The sequence below is a fragment of the Planococcus citri genome, chromosome 5 (assembly GCF_950023065.1).
Source record: "Planococcus citri chromosome 5, ihPlaCitr1.1, whole genome shotgun sequence".
NCBI lineage: Eukaryota > Metazoa > Arthropoda > Insecta > Hemiptera > Pseudococcidae > Planococcus > Planococcus citri.
In genome coordinates, this window is record NC_088681.1 from 26732852 (window position 1) to 26753495 (window position 20644).

A 20644-nucleotide genomic window follows, 5' to 3' on the forward strand; every position below is an offset into this window, starting at 1 on the left:
AGGTTATTCGTCTATCCTAAAATGGAAACACACCCAATAGTTTAAATTTACCATCGCCCATTTATTTCAATACAGTTCGTATTTATCACGTAATCATCACTTCTTGGCTTGTTCACAAGTTGGAAAAAAAATTATCGGAAAAACAATTAACGCGAGTATTTCTAATGATCGATCGCGTTTAAAAGATAGGTAAATGTGACAAATGGCCGACGAATTTAGAGATATCTATAATAATAAATGGCTCAATTATTCAAATGAGCCTTTCAATTTTTGGAATAACCATGATCTTTGAGCATGTACTGGGATAATTTATCACCGAGATAATTACTTCAATATCAAATAAAAATGTGAGATAATAATTCATTAGGAGAAAAAAAAACACAATGTGTTAGATAAATTGCCATAATTCACCATTAATTAATAATAACGCGTGTATATGCCGACAACGTAACACAGCAGAATTTGAAAAAAAAGTAACGGATGAACTGAATTTTTTTCTTCCTGTTAATGAAATTGAAACTACGAAGATTGATATTTGATTTGCAAGGGTAGTTGTTTTTTTTCCTTTTACAAATTTCCAAACATGTATCGATCATCTGATTCAACAAAAATTTTAATAATACCTACACCTAATATAATTAATCGAAAAAAAAGATCAAATTTACACATATGTAGGATTACTCTGTATTACTACATTGGATCATAAAAATTGATCGTAAATGGTCGGATTCCCTCTTAATTTACCCCGATTATCGATAAATTACAAAAGTTATTCGTACTATAAATGATCGGGTTTACCAGATTCATCAATAGGTTAGTTACGCTATAATTACATCAATAACCAATATTTTTGTTGAATTGCCTTGATAACACTGGACTTGAAAGTGATTAGATACGATGATTACTGAAGAATTACCGGAATTACTGAGAAATTACCAGAATTATTAAAAAATTACCATCTTTACCAGAATTGCTAGAAAATTACCGTAATTACCAAAATTACTGAAAAATTCCCAAAATCGTCAAAATTACTGAAAAATTTCCGTAATTATCAGAATTATTGAAAAATTACCGTAATTACTAAAACTACCGAAAGATTACCGTAATTACCAGAATTACCGGGAAAAAGTACCGTAATTACCAGAATTACTGAAAAATTACCGTAATTACCAGAATTACTGGAATCACAAAAAAATTAGAAATTACTCTAATTACCAGAATTACTAAAAGATTACCGTAATTACCAGAATTACCGGAAAAAGAACCGTAATTACCAGAATTACTGGAAAATTACCGTAATTACTCAGAAATATCTACAAATACTCAAAAATCACGGTTGATCCGCCAGAATTACCTCAAATTACCATCATAATCTACTCAAAATAACCGAAATTTGTTTGAAAATGCTGCTAATCCAAATGAGTAGATTATTTTTCAAGCTTCCGGAGCGTTGAGAAATGGCCCTCAGAATACTCACGAATTTAACGATAATGATTCCTAAAATTGCCAAAATTTTCGAAAGCTTATACCTCAACCTCAACGCTGCAACGTAGGTTGAATTTGGAGCAAATCTGTTCAAAATTCTAAATCAATAATTAAAATTTGATGAGCTCAAAATTCAACTTTTAGGGAAGCTTCTATTTAAAAAATTTGAAAAAATTACAGAATTTTTTTTATTTTTCCGTTTTTTGTCAAACAACTAATTTTCAATTTTTCACAATGGGGCGGGGTCTCAAAGTCTATGGAGAGGGAGATCTCAAATTTAGATAAAGTACATACAAAAATTTTTAAAATGAAGTTGCATATCGAATACCTAGTTATCAATTTGAAGACACTGAGTTCAAAATATTGGCTCATTATTTTGATTAGACTTCTCTGACTCCGCCCCCTCACATAGTGCACTTAAATGGAATTAAAATACAACAAACTTACAATATTGTGAGGGACCCATCATTTCTTAGGTTATCGAGAGCGCTGAGTTCGAATATCGATCCACTCATTTTTTGGGCATAACCTTACAATGGTTTTTCAATCCTCCTTCCCCCGTTTTGAAAAAAATTGAAAATTATAGAAAAAATGTAATTTCCACTAATTTGGGATCGCTGAGAGTGAATATTGATATATTTTTTGGATCTTCGATCCTTCAAAAAAAGACAAAATGAATAATTTTACTCCGCCAAAGAACTTGAATCTAGAGTTCAACCTCCTCTTTATTCGCCTCATTTTCAGCTTGACCCTGCTACACGTGCGAATACTTCACCCAGAAGCTCAAGACAAAAAAATCAAGGAAGCTATACGCCCAATTTTACGATCAAATGACTTGAGCAGCTTCCTACAACGTACAGCTACTACCGGATACACGAGCTTCATCATCAACTAACCGAGTTCATCCAAGCCAGAAATTCCGATACAACGCAACTCCATCAACATCAAACAACAACAGTGTAAACAGGACAGGCCAATGGCTAGTAGTGTATGTACAAGGCGTAGTAGATAGATATACAAATTGCGAAAATCGAGACTATAATAGCCGGGAGTAAATTGGAATTATGAAAGATCGCAACGATCTCGTTTTTGTATGGCAAAAAAAGAAGTAGGTTTGTATTGCTAATACCATTCGAGAAGATTTTCGTTGCACGAAAAACTTATAGCCATATAATAATTTACACTTTCGTGCACCCAATTTTGCAGAAATTAATCGCAAACCAGTTCCATTGACCAATGACCGCGTAAGAAATTCTCGTGCGATATTAATACAAATTGATTAATGGTTGGAGTGAGTAAAAATGTAAGGGCCATTTTAAAGGGGAAACAAATTTTTCATTTTTTTTGTGCGGTGGTTTTTTAGAATTTAAGTAGGTATGTAAATTGTGAATCTTCATAAATATGATCAAGATAAAAGTAGCAGGATGTTGAAGAGTGAGGAGGGGGGGGGGAATTTTTTTCTGTTGTTTTAATGAAGAAAAAATTCTCATAAACATTTTTCTCATCCTGCAGTTTTTCAATTTGATCACATCCTCGATCAAAATCTCTCGAATCCTGTAGACTTGATTACATTTGATCAATTCTGATCGAAAAATACATATTATTGATAAAATTGAATAATCTCTTTTTCCCCATTCCCTCCCTTCGCTTGCTCCCCAATAAGGATGAAAATTGATAAAAACTTACTTCTGGATGGTCTTTTACTGGTACGAAAACCTTTTCGGTCAGTGTGATTGGTTCTCCGGCTGGATCTGGTAATACCAAAGGTTCTTTTTTAACACCATTGACTTGAAATAAACTACTCCGTACCCTGGTGATTTCTGTAACACAGATAGATAGAAAAAAAATCACTCGTTAGATTGATTATTTATCTCTGGTGTTTGGTAATATCGCGGTTGATTACTACACGAGCCTTTTTTTAATTCCCTTCAAAGCATCGATAACCTTTTTACAACGCCTTAGCTGCCAACCATTCTTTTATGCGGTACAACTACCAGTATAAACAAATTCGAACGCATTAAAAAGTAAACCATTATTCGACTTGCACCTAAATATAAAAATCTTGAAAGCATGCTCGATTTATCGAGTGGCTTTTACATCAGGGATATTTTTAGGAGGTTACGAATAAGGGAACCCTGTGTACGAGTATGTTGCATTACGATAAGGTTCATTTTACCAGACTTATAATCATCATCGTGCAGGCTGCGATACGATTACATAATGGGAAAAATATCGTTAAATCGCCACAAAAAGGTTAATGAAATGCGAGAGCGAGAGGTGGACAATGCGTATGCAGGATATATTTATCTACATAACACGCAGCTCGTATCTGTTGTATACGAATAATTAACTTATATTCGGTACGTACTCGTATTCGATGTTTCACCTTGGACTTTGGTCTATACCTAAATAATGCACTGTATCGTCGCAGGGCAGAGGTAAATAAAATTGAACGAAATTACACATTTTGCTCTCTTCATCGCGACACGATCGACCGTTAAAATTCAATTAAAAATAATTCCTTAACAATCTGTAATAATTACTACAAAATACACCGAAAGTAAAACTGATCTCTTTTCACGGTAACTGATTCAGTCGTTTAGCGTAACATCGTGTCTGGTTGATGGATGATGATACCAGCACCTCGCCTCCTCACTTCACTTCGCTGTCGAAAAAAAAACACATTCTGTACCGCTACTGTAGAGGTATACAGGTAATGTTGAAAAAATTAGCCGACCGAGAGAGACGATAGCCTGACATAATAAGTGATAATTTTTGTGATGTAATAAAAGTAATGTATTTAATTAATACGTATTCGTAAGCTATTTGAAGCAGCGCTCATTTTTCGCTATTTGAGTTTTGGCGTAGACAGAGAACCGATACACCTTCTTGAGTCTCGCATTAGTTCACGAATTTAGACCTTCTTCGAGCCGGAACAGTGGCCATATGATCAGGAAATGTACACATTACACGCCATATGAAGATTTTAATACCTCGAGTAATGTCTATACGTAAACGTGTACTTGCCAATTTCTACAGCAGGTTTTCCGCAATCGATTACAGTTTTCCAGATATCGGAATTATGTGTCTATAGAGATACCTATCCTATACCTTCAGCATGTAAGTATGTAGATTGTAGAAAGTGCTGCTGATATTTGCGACAAATGGGTATACGATCAATGATCACTTTTGAAATGTTTCAAAGCATTCTTGCATCCAGCAATTTGATGTATGTAGCAAGTACTCGTATCATCATCTGACATAATACCTACTTGTGTACGTCGAGACTTTTTCCATCTGCCCACAGCATCGTTCAGGTAGTCGTCATAGCTAATGACGTATATTGACAAATACATACGTGTACTTTTATACGTAGGTAGGTATGGTACGAGTATGTCAAAGCGATGAAACCATACGGTAGCACAAGTAGGTACTTCTCATTCGAACCATGAATTTTTTTTTGTATTCTGGTTTGTTATAAATATAAGGTTACCACTTGACTCAGGAGTGAGGGAAGAGGGAGCCACAATTTTTTTAAATTGATAAATTCTCTTGAAAAAAATACTCGAAGGGTAACTGAAGCAATGTTACCAGAAAAGCTTAATTTTTTCCAAAAATATTCACCAATTAGACATAACCTCTTTCTTTTGTTTCTCAAATTCAATATAGATGTGGATGTGAATTCGATGAACTCATTCCTCATACTTATCGCAATTATTCCACCAACTCAGAAAAAATTCATGGAAAATTTAGAATTCGAAGAATGGCATACATTCAGTCATTTTCTCTCCAACCCCCTCCGACCGACTACAAGTTGAGAAAAAACATGTTGAAAATCGTGACAACGCTAATTTCATCAATTGTTTTCAGAATTTTTTGGCAAATCTCCTGAAAATACTATGTAAATGTAGCGGAGAGTGTTTGTTTTTTCAGTTGAAATATTTCAACTCTTAAACCTCTTCTTTCTTTTCACTTTCGGTACCACTTTCTCAAAAAATTGCAATTTAAAATTTTTGCCACGACGAATGGTGCTCACCTCATTTTAGTTTACCCATGAAAAATAAACCAAAAAAAAAGATTCATTTCTACTTTCGTATAATTTAAAGTTCGACGAGATATTTTTAGAAAAGTGTTTATTAATTTTATCACAAGTTTGATTGATTCAATTAAATTTCGAGAAAAAAATATTTCAAGGTACATATTACGAAAATGTACTTTGAACTTTTCGTCATTTTTCTCATTAAACTGATTCTCAAAAATTTATTCGCAAAATTCAATAAAAAATCAGGTTAAATTATTTTTAAGAATCTGACTCATCAAGGTATCTGACTGTGCAGTGTGCATCCTTTAAAAACTCGAATTAGTTATTTCTAGATTGTTTTTCGTGATAAAATTTTTTGCAAAATGCCCCTCCCCACATTCTAAAAAACTGAAAAAATTTTGAGCAGAGAATCTTGTATTCATTTGAATTTTCAGAAAATTCAAAATCGCCTAAATTTCCAAAACAATCACAAAAATTAAAAAATTGAAATGGGTTTGTAAGCAGGTCATCCAACAGATTCAAAAATTTTTTTAAAAATTAAAAAGTGAAACCTTCTTGAGAATTTCAATGATTAGTTCAATTTCAACTGCTGGAAACTTGGCTCAAAACTTTTTCAAAAAAAAAAAAAACAAAATGTTTTAAAAATGTTAAAAAATTGAATCTCAAACATTTTTTTTAAAAAGTATTTTCCCGTTTAAAACGAAAAATCTGATTAAAAAATGTAGGATTTATGTAGATACAAGTTTGAAACAAAATAATGAAAATGTCTCTTTATTTTAGGAGCAGGAGCAGGAGCAGGAGCAGGAGCAGGAGCGATATAAATCGACATGAGTCATTTTTATCGACCCCCTTTGGTTCTTTCAGGGCTCGTACTCAATTTTTTTCAAAAACAAAAAATAAAAAACTTTATAAGTACCTAACAAAAATCAATCGTGTGCCAAACATTTTAATGCAGAAAAAATTACAAAAAGATGAAAAACTTTTCAATTAAATTGAATTAAAAAAAAAGATTACTTACGACACAAAACATTCCAATTTAAATTTGATAAGGGAACTCAATTGCTTATTTCAGCACAAAGCTGAACTTTTTAGCAGTTATTGGCAAAAAATGACATACTTTTACAATCTTTGACGAAAAAGTGAGGCAATGTCGCAAGTTTTTGGCAATTCTTGAGGAAAAAATTGAACTTTTTGGAATTTTTTGAAGAAAACTGAGAATTTTTGGCAAACTTTAAGCAAAAAATGAAACTTTTGGCAATTTTGATGAACGGCGAGATTTGTTGCTATTTTTGGAGGGAAATGAAACTATGATAAGTAATTTTAGCAAAAGTCGAGGTTATTTAGCAAAATAGCGAACTTTGGCAATTATTTTTAGCGAAAATATGAGACATTGACAATTCATAGAAGAAGATGAAAATTTTTCGCAATTTCAGGTAAAAAAGCGAAACTTTTAAGCAATTTTGGTGAAAAACGAGATTTTTCAAATTTTTGGCAAAAACCACGACTTTTTGGCAATTATTGACTAAAAATTGATGTGGTCAAAAAAATTAAACTTTTTGTTGACAAATGAAATTTTTAGCCTGTTTTTGGCAAAAAAAGTAAGAATTTTTTTGAAGTTTCTCGACCAAAGACGACAAATTTTCAGCAATTTTTGGCAAAAACACGACTTTTTGGCAAATTTGACAAAATTTGAGACTGAAACATTGTAAACATACAAATATATTCGTTCCTTCGTTTGCTCAATCGTTCCTCTCATAAAAAATTGAATTGAAAAAAAAAATTACTTGGTCGATTTTGATAATTTAATTTAGGCTCTCCATTTTTAAAACCCTTCAGGAAGTCAAATCACAGAGCAAACTGCCTTCTTCGTCTTCTCATTTCTACAATCCTACGTAATACAGAAGACGACGAATAAGAAATCATAAAAAACGACATTCGACGTTGATAATTACGACCAAATGGTCCATCGTTGTTAAAAAAAGAAAAAAAATCACCTGTAGAGCAAGTACTTTACTACTTCCTCGAACCCATTAGACGTCTCGTATGTCACCCAATCGCGCTAATACGTTTCGAGGAAGTGAAATTTTCGCCAATACGGATGATAGGTACTGTACATTCAAAATTCACGGATCATCTACGACTGTACCGTAGGTCCATAAAAAAAAAGCCTACGCAGGTATTACGATAATCGCCTCAGCAACATTGTGCAGCATATCCTCTTAAATGACCATCTGTCTGTTGTTTTTCTCTCATTAAACGGGAAATTTCATCGTTATCTTTCCATACTCGGCGAGAAGAGAGACGATTACGATCGTTAATTAATTAATCATAATGCGGCGGCGCGGCGCTTTTTATCGCTCTGCGAAATCTAAAAAGTAAATTAAATTAGCGATATACGTAGCCCGAGGGGGCAGACCGGTTTTTATGGAAGAACGCGCTATGCGATCGTCTCTGGTATAGGTAAAGGTATAGAATACTATGCCTAGGTACACGTACGTCGTACATACATTCATAATGGAGAAATACTATATCTAAGACGATGAGCGGTGCACCGCCATCATCGCGTCGCAGGTCCACACCATACGCGTATTCTTGAGGTCATCGACGATAATAAGTATTAGATTAACTAAAGAGTGTTTTTTTCCCTAACAATTCTTATATATCGAGAACGCAACAAAAAATAAAATAGTACGTAACGAGCCTACAGATTCAGTAGAAGGTTGCTTGCATCGTCACCTGCAGTTTCACATACTTATTCGAAAATTTCCACGATTTTGGCGATTTATTTCGGGTATTTTTTGGGTGCGTGGGTAGCAGACGAAGTTTTACGATAGGACGATCGTCAATCAATAATAATTTATGTTTTTCCGCTAATTTCAAGCAGTATGTGAGAGTGAAACTGATGATTTAATGTACATAGCATCGAGGACAACTACGACGTTGTTGTCATTTTGTTGCACAGCTCAAACAGTAATAATAAAACGACTCATTACGACGCTTGGTCTCATAAATACCAGTATTTTTTATCAAAATAATACCATTGCAATGGTAAATATTACGTAATTGAGCCGAAGCGCGCATAAGATGCCACACAGGACTGGCTAAAAGATGCTGCAGTAATTACAAAGCAACATCTTGAGCGTCGTGTGCCAACTGCCAAGTCATAAGCACAAGCTCCTGAAAAAAATTCCACTCAACGTCTACAATAAATCAAGCCTCCAGAGACCGCATCATTCAGTAACCATGGCGACCGAATATAATACAACGCAGGGGTGCACGCTGCACGTGGTACCCTTTTTCAAAAGCCACCAATGGAAAAATAATAGCGAATGCGCGTGCCATTTGAAACCACAGCTCATTGGATCATTACGCACGAGTAGCTTTAAGAGGGTAGCTAATCTTTTGTTCGCTATTGAGCTACTATAGGAGGAGATTTTACGAGGTGACCACCATTCATAAGGAAGTACACGCGAATGTCGTCGCTGAGCGATTCTATGACAATGGCATATTTCTCACGTGTTCGTTTTATACCTTGAAATGGCAAAACGAGGTGTTGGAAAAATCGACCAAGACGCCGAGCGACGTTTGTATGGATATGGATAGACATATACACAGAAAAAGAGAGAGAGAAAGATGTGGATAGTGATCAGATACCCAGTTTTTTTCTTCTTTTTGCTGTTGATGTGTGCGAGTGTGAGCAGGCGCGCGACGACGCGAACGAACTATAGACGAGACGTGACAGCTGAGAAAATAACAGATTTCTATAAATGAATAACCATCCACGATGGTGAGAAATGGTTTCAAGGTAAGTTTAGAGTAGACGTGTTTCGCTACGTATGTGGATTCTGTGTATCGGTCGTTTGAATTAATCGATGTTTAACGAAAATAAAATGGATTTAGCAGGCAGTTTTTGAGAAAATTTACACCTCTCCTCCCCATTGACTTCTTCGAAAAATGCACATTGTATGTCTTCGAAAACTGATCAATTTCGTAATGAGTAATTTTTATTAACGCAAAAATGTTAACTGAAATCGATCAAAAAGATTTTACAATTAGTTGAACCAAGTTCATTGAACTCTGAATTTCATTTTTACACTTTTTATGACAAATTTTTCCAAAACGCAAAAATCCAAAAATTCGCTGGAGGCTCTAGAATGGCTTGAACCATCACGAATCGACTTGGGAAGTCGATAGTAGAGTTCTCACTAAACTTCTGCTGTATGTACATTTATTTTCAAAATTTTTCCAAAAACCGAAAAATCAAATAAAATTTGAATTAATGGTATTTTTTGGATAATTTTTCAATCTTTATTCTTTCTTCTTCATAACTCCCCAGTAAAGATCCCACAAAGCTTTATTTTATGGATATTCTGAATCAAATTGATAAAAAATTACTTGAATCAATTGCTTGTGCTGAAAAATTGAAAAATTATACCAAATAAATGTTCACTGGACGGAGGGGGGGGGGGTGAAAAACATGTCCTAGATTTTGATAAAAATTGGTGAGGAAGTATACTTTGAATGGAATGTTACCCAGAAAAATTTTGACCCCACCCTTCCTCAATGCCCGTACGAGAAGCTGTGACAGGGGTCCCAAAATGGGGTCGTTTTTTAAATAAAACTTGGATTTTTGCAATTTTTGGGTACTGCAAAGCTCGTAGTCAATTTTTACTACAAAAAGTATAACTTTAGTAATCAAAAATGGTCGAAAAAGTAACCAAAAAAAACGAGAGCAAAACATGTATTTAAATAAATAAAAAAATGGCCAAAAAAAGTGGTTTTAATTTTCAAAATTTAGACAATTTTGCAACTTTTTGGTAAAAAAACGAAATTTTTGACAATTTCTGGCAACAAAGTGAGAATTTTGCAATTTCCGGCAAAAAACCTATTTTTTTGTAAAAATAGAGAGTTTGAAAATTTGAACAGGCTTTTTTGCAAATTCTGGCAAAAAAGCGAAATTTTTACCAATTTTGTAAAAAATATGACTTTTTGAAATTTTTTACAAAACAATGTCAATTATATCCATTTTGCTAAAAAGCAACAACTTTTGTCAATTTTTGCAAAAACCAAAACTTTTTTGGACTATTGGCGAAAAAATGATACTGTTTAGCAATTTGTGGCAAAAACGCAAGATTTAGAGTGATAATTGAAAAAAAAGGAGTACGAAGCTTTTTAGTACGTAATTTCGCTAAAAATTAGGGATGAATGTTTATCAAAAAGCGAAGTTTTCAAAATTTTAGCAAAAAACATGATTTTTTATTCGTCAATTATTTGAAAAAATTGATATTTTTTCGCAATTTTCATCAAAAAAGCGAGACTTTTTACAACTTTTATTTTGGTTTTAAAAAAACGAAACTTTCGAGTAATTTTTGAAAAAAAAAAGAAATTTTCCCGCAATTTTAGTAAAAAGCGTGATTTTTTTTCAGCTTATGGCGAAAAGCAAGACAGGTCATTTTAGTAAAAGGCAAGACATTTTGGTAACACTGTAAAAAAAACTAATTACTTTTTCGCAATTTTTGTCGAAAAAGCAAAGCTTTTTTAAACTTTTTGATGGAAAGGCGAGACTTTTTGGCAATTTCTGACAAAAAAAAAACTTTTGAGTAATTTCTGGAAAAAATGAAACTTTTTGGAATTTTTTTGCGAAAAGGTGTCAAATTTCAACAATTTTAAACAAGAAACGAGACTTTTTATTCGTTTACTAAAATTAATAACTTTTTGACTTCAAGATAAAATGTGAAAAAAAAAATTTATGAAATTGAGGGAAAACCAAGTAAGGATTCAACGAAAATAATGAAAAAAATAAGAACTAATATGGTGCGGTATGTCACCATTTCTCATGCTTTTGCAGAACTAGCAAGACCCCCTCTCATTCCCCGAAAGTTGGACATCCAGTTATACTATACGTACATTCAACTCCATGAACAGAGCAAATCGACAACAAATCATCAACCTTTCATCTGCATTACGTAAAAGTAGCCAGTTGGCGAATCCTCAGCTGTCGATTTTCGTGCGAGGCCGAGAGCGTCCGAAAGAAAATACGACATTATCGACGGCGACCTTGATTACCCACGAAAAAAATTTATTACCGTTAAATCGGCACAGCGGCCGCAAATTATCGACCGATAATACCTTGAGCAAATACAGAGTCTGTCCAATTCCGCCATCGACATCACCATTCGGTGCACAGAACGAAATCTGAGGCGGCGATGTCCATGATGTGCAACAAAAAAAGAGAAAAAAATACGCGTAAAACCCGCAACGAGATAATTTAAACGCCAAAACATCAGTCGCTGTAGGTGGCCAATCATACCGCAAAGTATTCCAATCGAATCCGATACATAATCTCACAGCCTGACATAATACGACCTCCACCTTGTTTCTTTTTTCGCCCCTCATTTCAAATGTTAATCGGCCGATAAATGACGATGACGACGTCGACGTCTGTAACAAACGTACCTACGTATAAAGTCGTCGGTGGCGTCGCCGTTATCTCGACACGGTAGTAATTTTTTTGATGGAAATTAACAGCGGTAGGACTCTCGCAGACCGCGAGGATATCGGTGAAAATTTGGCAATATCATTCGTGACCGATCATCACGTAGTATTTTGGCCTGCTGCGACAGCTGGATGCTGGATTTCATTTTCACAATCGAAGCCTTATGTACGAAATACATGATCAATTGATCATTGATCGACGATTCCCCTGGAGTGAATTTTTTCGCTTCAAAACTCCTATATCTACTATACAACACGAAAGTGGAAATCATGAGGAAAAATATACGAGAAAATTTATTGACACCAGCATCGAAAATTATGGTTATCTCATCGACACTCTACGCATCTTTTCTTATCTATTAATGACTCATATACAAAGTACAGAATCTACAGATATGGATAGGTATGCTCATTCAGAGTTGTACGAGTAGTTCGGTTCAACGATACGAGAAAGAGGAAAAGGCCAATCCAATGGTGCGATTTCGCAACTACGAGAAAAATCGTGGCCCCCGAGTACAAAGGTATAACGTCACGATAACACGGGTACCGGTCCGGTTGCTGAATTGGTAACACGACCTACTTGAATTGATGGTGCGAGATGAAAAATCTAACGCATGGAAGATCATTTGACAAAACACCGCTGCCATGCTACAGTCGGCATCATCAACCTCTTAATCTAGTACGTGTGCCCTTTATGGAAGCATTGTCCGGCTTGATTTAGAAGAAAAAAGCTTCGAGGATCGGTAAAATTATCGTGTTTTGTATTTTCGTCTTCTTCAGAAGTGCCAAGATAATTATATAGTCGTTGAACAGCACGTGCCAGACCCTGAGCTCGAATTTCAGCTCATTTTTTCGATCAAATTCCTCTGAAATTCTCACAGTGCCCCTAAAAACATGATAAAGGTGCCAGAAAATTGAAAATTACATGTGACTGGTCGGTTGTAAGGTTTTTGAGGAAGCTGAGTTCGAATATCTACGTACTTTTTGGATATGACTTTTCAGTGCTCCCAGCCACTTTCGTTTTGAAAAAAGTTTGAATTCTTTTTCTAGATTCCGTTTTTCGACGACCTCTACCCTCATTTTTTTTTATCAAAATAGGGAACTGATCATCATCAGAGGAATTCGTACCAAAAAAATTGAGCAAAATCGTAGGACCTCATTCAATTTTGATCGCAGTTGATGAGGAATAGGTCCAAATCCAACACCTCACAATTAAAATCACCTCACCGTTTTTTTTTTTCAATCAAAAAACACATCATAGCCGGCGCCTCATCCGAAGACTTTCGGGATACACGGAACAATACCCATTGCACACAATACCTATACAATTTTCGGATAACGATGAAGCGAAAAAATAAGCTCTGGATGCCACACTTCGCGCTCGGTTGAATAAAAATACCGTCAAGCGTATTATGAAATCGTTTAGCCGCGCAGCGTATCATCAATTCCCACGCTGCCGCGTCGTACGTACATGTATAATACGCATACACGGGGCAAAATATCTACAGCAATGGTGCCCAACTGCCCTACACCAATAAAACCAGTTCCGATTTCCAATACACCGTTATAAAAATTTTCATGGACACGACCTCGGATGGGATATAAATTCGCGCTTGAAAGCTCGAATTTATTTTTCAAAGTGGAAAAAATTCGCCATAGCGAACTGAAATGAGCAGGCAACAGCAACCCTTCAGATAAATTTTGACAATCACTGGAATCAAGTCTATAAAATCGGAGACGTGTATATACAACCCTCGGCCAGCGACCTGTTTTGGCTGTTTCCATCAACAGGTGGTCTGATTACACTTGTTACCCTTCTTCTGGATGTCTGGACGCGACCATCCCTAATACGAGTTATTTTACCTGCATTCCGGTTTGGCTGCGTAGAGAACTGGCGGAATACCGCGCTTTTAAATCGGCTTAAGGATTCGACTGGTTTAAGGCGGTGTACACAGATTTCTTTCGGTTTTCATTTTTTTCCTCTTAATGATTACAGGACCACATTGGAATAGCGCGAAAGACGGAAGCGACTAGTTTTTTGGCTTTAACACATCAATGGAGATGTCGGGAGGTTTTGATTTTTTTCCTACAGATGAACAGATAGTTGACTGAAGAAATGATTTATGATTGGGTTAAAGAGTGGTTTTGAATGCCGATGAGCTTTCCTTCAAATTTTTTTGAGGGTTGAAATAGTATGTAATTTTTTCTCACTCTCAGATCTATAAAAAAATTTGGCGTTAAAAAAAAGGATCAATATTATCATCGAAGTTGATTTTCTCAAAGTTGTCAAGCGAGGGTCACCCAAAAAATGTAGGCATCTTTTTTTTTTTCTTTTGAAAATAGTCGTTGAAATATAATTAATGTTCTGTTGATTTATTTCTTTAGAAATTTGATAGCGCAATATTAATTTAATTGGTCATGTTCATTTTTATTAAATTCTACCAAGAACTCAACTAGATACACGTGTGGCGCAAAAATTTGAAAAATTCCGGGTGTTGATTCTTTGTGAACATTTTTAAGAATTCGCTGAATGATTTTCTCATAAATTTCAACATACTTGTACTTCACACGAATATTTTCGTACAATTTCTTGGTCTGTATAACCTTCTAAAATTTTTCCTACGTGATTGCATGCATTTAGACGAGTGTATCTGCAAGAATTTAAGCGATCTTGACCAACTGAAAGAGCGAAAGAGTGATTCTGATTACAAATAATGATGAAAAACATGTCTTACGAACAATAAAGAATTTTTCAATAAATTAGATATTTTTTAAAACGCGGTAGAAATACAAATGATGGGTGTAGAGAGGAGGACACGAAAAAATTGTCAACTGTTTTCAAAAGAACTGAGACCCTGAAGTGTTTTTTTATGCTTAACAACTTTGAAGTTGAAAAATATTGCAATATTATTTCAAGTGCACTAAGAAATTGATGGTTTTAGTTTTTTAGTTTTTTAATAGTGAGAAGAGAGTGTCGTTCATTCGGATGAATTACTCAACGTTGCCAGTTCTTCTGCAAAAAATTTTGAAAGGGAAACGAAAAAGGAACCCTGTGTTGCCTCATGATAAAATCATTTTGAAATGTCAAAAAATTAAAACCATATTCTTAGTTCAAAAAAAAAATAGGCATGTACCTACTCGTAAAGGCGCAGCATTATTTATTTGATGTAAAAATGCAAAAAAAAAAAATAAATAATCAAAAAATGCTCAAAAAATTTGAAAAATATTTTTAAGCAATCAACGAACTTTAAAAAAATTAAAAATAATAATTATTATTTTGATACTTCGTTTGTTTGAATGTCAAAAAGACTGACTCATTATTTTAAAAACATGTTATTTTATGAATCAAAAATCAAGTAAAAGCTGATTGTTTCAGAGAAAACTTGCTCTATTTTATATTCATTGTCAAGTAAGTATTGATAAAATTCTCAAAATCAAAGGTGCTGAGGAAACATTTCTTCTGAGGTTTCAAATTCAACTTTTATGGATGTTTCTTATAGAATTTTTCATACTAATCACTCAAAAAATAATGAAAAAATTCCATCACGTCAAGATTTTTCACATTTTCTGAGTTGAGGACACCGTTATCACTGAAATTCTATCAATTTTTGGTAACTTTCAAGTTCTTTTCATAATAATTTTGCGGTTTTCGATTTTTTGTCATTTTTTAGGTGATTTTTTCATGATTTTATTTCATTTTAGTTCTTGAACTATTTTTCGTAATTTTGCACATTTTTTTCCATAATTGAGCATTTTTCTGACTTTTGCTAATTTCTTACAATGTTTTATCAATTTTTAACCAATTTAAACAATTTTATGACATTTCAGCAAATTTGCAAGCAGTTTTTGCAAAATGTTGGGTATAATTTATGCTATTTTTTTTTTTTTTTTTTTTTTTTTTTAGCGATTTATGGAAATTTTCAGCAACTTGAAGGGGGGGAAGGGGTCAATTCAACAATAATTTTCGTTATAAAATGTTCGCATTTTCGACAAATTAGCATTGAATTTTGAGAATATTTGATTAGTTTTTGATAATTGCGTTCAATTTCTGGCCAAAGGAATGACTTTTTGATGACTTTGATGACTTGGCAGACACCTTGTCATAATTGAAATGGATGTAGATACATAGAAACAAAACTATGAGAGGGTGCAGGCAGGAGCAGGTTGCAAAAAAAATGAAACTATTCATTTTCAAAGATGATTAGATCAAATACATATGTGATTATGAAAAATTTCTTGGATGGGGGGGGGGAAGGGACTTTTGAAGAAGTAAATTCAAGATCGTAACTTATTTAGAATTCCGATCTGATTTGGTCTAAACGAAGAAAGAACGAAAGTCTTACAAAATATTCTAGTGAATTTCTTTTGCTTTTAAATTTTAATTGACTAAGTTGATCAATTTTTTCCAAAATGCTTTGCCTATCAGTTCCACAGGGAGTGATATTTCACTTCAGTTTCAAATTAAATTGATCCAAGCCAAATTTCACCATGACCACATCTCAATCACTGGTATTGAAAAATTATAAAATTTCAATACAATATCCTACCCTACCCTTCCTTCTACCTATCTAGCTCTTTGAAACTTTTCACGCAATAAGACAATACCTAAGTAAATAACTATACATGTAAACGATTAACTATGCTAAACGAGTAGGTACCACATGATCAACTCGTGCACTTCCGGTCCTTTGGGGAGACCAACGCACACACGTTCGCTACCAACTGCGTAATTTTCGATATTTTTTTTCCACACAGCGAGGTCGTACAGGCGATTTTTTCAACATGTTATGCATCTGGGCACGAAAACATAATATAAGTCAACAGCTAAACGATCAAAACGACCAATTACACCAACGTATTCCTATACTTAGACAGAATTACATGCTGCACCTAAACGGCGAGGAGGCGGTCTATAGGCCAAACAATACATTGGGGGGTTTTTTCAGAACGTATCAATTTAAAAAAGGAAAAGAAAGAAAAAAAAAACGTCAGATTTATCAATTTGTTTTACGTAACAACCATCCACACACACAAGGTATTCCGGTATAGGAAAAAAGTAAAAGTATACACATTTGTATAGGTACTATAAACCAAACCATACATTACGGAGGATATTTTTAACAACCCAACCAACACACATATCATATCTTCAAAGCACGTGATTCAATGGCAAGGAAACTATAGAGAGGAAAAAAAACATGCCCGAGTACACCCTCACGAAAACCTATATAATGAACGATGACGAAATCGTATGCCCAAACTTGTAACCCACGTTTGAAAAATAAATACTGACCTATTAAAATACAGAATTATTCGTCGGTACAGGCCGCCAAAACCTTCCAATAGGGTAATCAATTATCGCATATATAGTTAAATCGTGAACTTGGTTGTAAGTATTACGATTGAAAACAAAAATTCACATCAACGTGATGCTGAGGAAAAAAGCGAACAATAAAAATTGGTTCTTATTTTTCTTCGTTTCTAGGAATGTAATTCGACTGGCACGATGGATTGAGCTAGATGAAGCAGTATAAGGGAAGAGTTAACCGTCGTAAAGAAAGTGAAAAGACATAACCATTTGTATTTAAACGCCTACAATATAATTGAAAAATTCGTCTGGATGCAATTTTTCCTTATTTGGATTTTCTATTCGTACAATTGATGGAGCTGGCTCTGGCTCTGGCTGCATGATGAAGCTGGTGTGAGTCAACATTTAGAGAGACAACAGCTCGGCTGATCGCTGTTGAAGGAAGAAGGCGCCAAGATGACATAAATTGCGCTCAATGGTACATGTTTCTAAACGGCGAAATGCTTTTAAGTAGGCGTTCGTATACATATACCAGTTGTACAAACGCGAACACCAAGAGATATGTATATAAGGTGGCCATCTACAGCCAATGGCTAAGGTGCTCTTACAATAGAGGAGACATCAGAAAACGAGTGAAATCACGATGCCAGCCGCAATTGCGTTGGTGTAAAAGTATACAAGGACAGAGATAGCCAAAGCGAGAGAGAGAGAGAGAGATGACTAAGACGAAGAAAAGCCACCTGTGGTACGTAAAATTACTCTTGGACACCCAACCGAGCGAAAATTTAGCCATTTGTAGGGGCCAATCGGGTACTTCGAGGTGTACGAGTACTATCGATCGATTTCCACAGCTCTAGCCGATTCGACGATCAGATTAATCAGTGATTTTTGCGCCTTGTGGCGTCCAAAATGCTTACGTATGGTTTCCGGGTCGCCGTCTGCTCAGCACAGAATACCTGTTGATGTAGCCGCGACTCGTACGCTATAATACATTCCACATTTCTTGTCGAGTCTCCATGTACCAACACACTCCAACAGCCATCAAGGTACCTACGAGATACGTAGGTAATAGGTACGATGATGTCGGTCAATAGGTTCACAGAGAGTGATGGTTTTCTTCGCGCTTGTTCTTATCTACATTAAACCGATATGCCGGTACTTTTACCAGTAAATACGCGGGTATCTTACCCATACAATGTATTCAGATAATCGCCCAGGCCCAGCAATCCAATGCACCATAAATATCTACTTACACTTCAGGGAGTTCTTTTTTTTTACTCTACGGTTTGTTTTTGTTTTAATGAAAGAATTATGGGTTTTTTCTGTTCTAGCTCGCGCCCTCCATCCCAACCTTTTTCCATCTAGTTCTAGAGATGACCCAGTTTTTTTATTTTATACCTGTATAGACCGATAGTCCACTGCAACCCGTGGTGTTTTTTTTTCACAAAAGGTACCTATTATTTTATAGACAGGAAATCGCGTACTTGTAGCTAGATAACGATGCGAAGTACCATTTGGGTTGGGTTCAGTTTGGTTGTCCTCCTAATGACGACGTGTATACAGGATTAGCATAATATGAAATATAAATAATCGTACTGGCATAATGGGTGTCGTAGTGGGCAGCAGGCATATACTATTTTCAGTGGTTGATGAGCTAATATGCACACTTTTTACATTTCAACCAAGGAAATTTCCATAATTTTCGATTTTTCAGGTTATTTATAAGCATGGTGCAAATAAAATCGATAAATTTTAATCAGAAATTCAATTTCTTCAATTTTTAAAACGATTACGTCACGAATGACTACAGTGAGGTCAAATATCAACATGGATACGTGTTTGGACTAAGGTCACTGCAAAGAAAAAACAATTCGAGGTGGGATTTAGGCAGTGTTTGATACTTGGAAGTTGAAATCTTAATCATTAATATTTTAAGGGGAGGGGGGGGGAGAAAATTGAAAAATTTCGGACATGAATGAAAATTGGGAAATTATTTTGATAAAATGCCAAAAAATTCAATTAAAATTTGAAAATAACAAAGCTGAAAAATTTTCAAAATGTTATTTTAAATCTAGAAAAATTTTATTTCAGAAAACTGGAAGGGGGGGGTCAATCAGAGGTGTTGAAGTTTTTTTAAATGCATGGAAAACTTTGTATCAGACACACCAACTCAGGTCAAAATTTCTGCTGCTGGAGTTCATATGGTGCAAAGATATAGCAATTTTTTCTAAATCAGGGTGTCTAACAGAACTCCCAAACAAAAAATCATGACTTTTTCATGACCTATTTTTCACATTTTTACCTCATGAATATACCCCCCCCCCCCAAAAAAAAAGACTTGAAACTGCGAGGAAATTGAACATGGTTTTTTTTACAGGATCAAAAATTAGGTAGCCCATTACAGTTTCTTCATTTTTATAATTTTTTGAAAATTTTTTTGTTTTTATGGGCTTTTAAAAAAAATTTCAAGTGTGTTTCGAGCAAAATTCATGACTTTTTCATGACTTTTATGGCCACCTACCAAAATTCACGACTTTCATGACCATTAGACACCCTGTAAAATGTAGATACAAAATAGCATTATCTGACTCTAAAGCAAAAACTTCAAAAAATTTGCCAAAAATCGAGGAGTACGTTTTTGAGGTCTTTTTTCGAACCACCCAAGTTTCGTTCCAAATGAAGATTCTGAAGTCAAGGGGTCGAATCGGATGTCGAAAACTAAGGTCAAGTGTAATATTTTAAAAATTGACTAAAAAAATATCCAAAAAAATAATTTGAAAAAAACATGTTTCAAAAAATGTTAAAATAAGAATAATATATAGAAAATAATTTACAAAATAATGAACATTACTTTAAATAATTACACTTTTCATCTGTATAGATAATTTCAAAGATGCAGCTCACAAATTTACCAAAACTATTTTTAAAATTGGAGTTTTTCCCAAGAAATTTCTCTCTCCCTAAAAAAAAAATCAAGAAAGGGTTTAACTGGGCTCAATCAAACTCGTGTTAGGATTGACATTTTTTTGACAGCTGAACAGATATGAAAATGGAAGGAAAAGGACACTTTGAAAAATAAATTTAAAAAAAATTACAGGAAGTGAACTTTGTTTAGTTTAATTTTCCCAATTTCAATAAATCTTGGGCAATAACTTACTCATTTATACGTTCGTAGGTCTACGCACATTTCCTTAATATTCATGACGGAAATTTGTTACTCACCTGGAACAAAGAAACATAATAAATTGTCGATTAGTTAATTGCTATAATCTCACAGGTGATTTATCATCTATTTATCTAAACCTGTTGAATTG

The 20644-nt window shown here is 34.5% G+C and overlaps 1 protein-coding gene across 8 annotated transcripts in view; it reads right to left on the reverse strand.

The window, feature by feature from the left end:
* The window catches only part of how (protein held out wings), an 89788-nt gene that overhangs the window by 46345 nt on the left and 22799 nt on the right, over positions 1 to 20644 (reverse strand). For all 8 annotated transcript variants that reach the window (XR_010559461.1, XR_010559460.1, XM_065369033.1 and 5 more), the window contains exon 2: positions 3172 to 3305. Coding sequence is in view for 6 of the 8 variants with exons in the window: in XM_065369033.1 (XP_065225105.1) it covers positions 3172 to 3305 (134 nt within the window). In the remaining 2 variants the exon portion in view is untranslated. The remainder of the gene's footprint in view (positions 1 to 3171; positions 3306 to 20644) is intronic.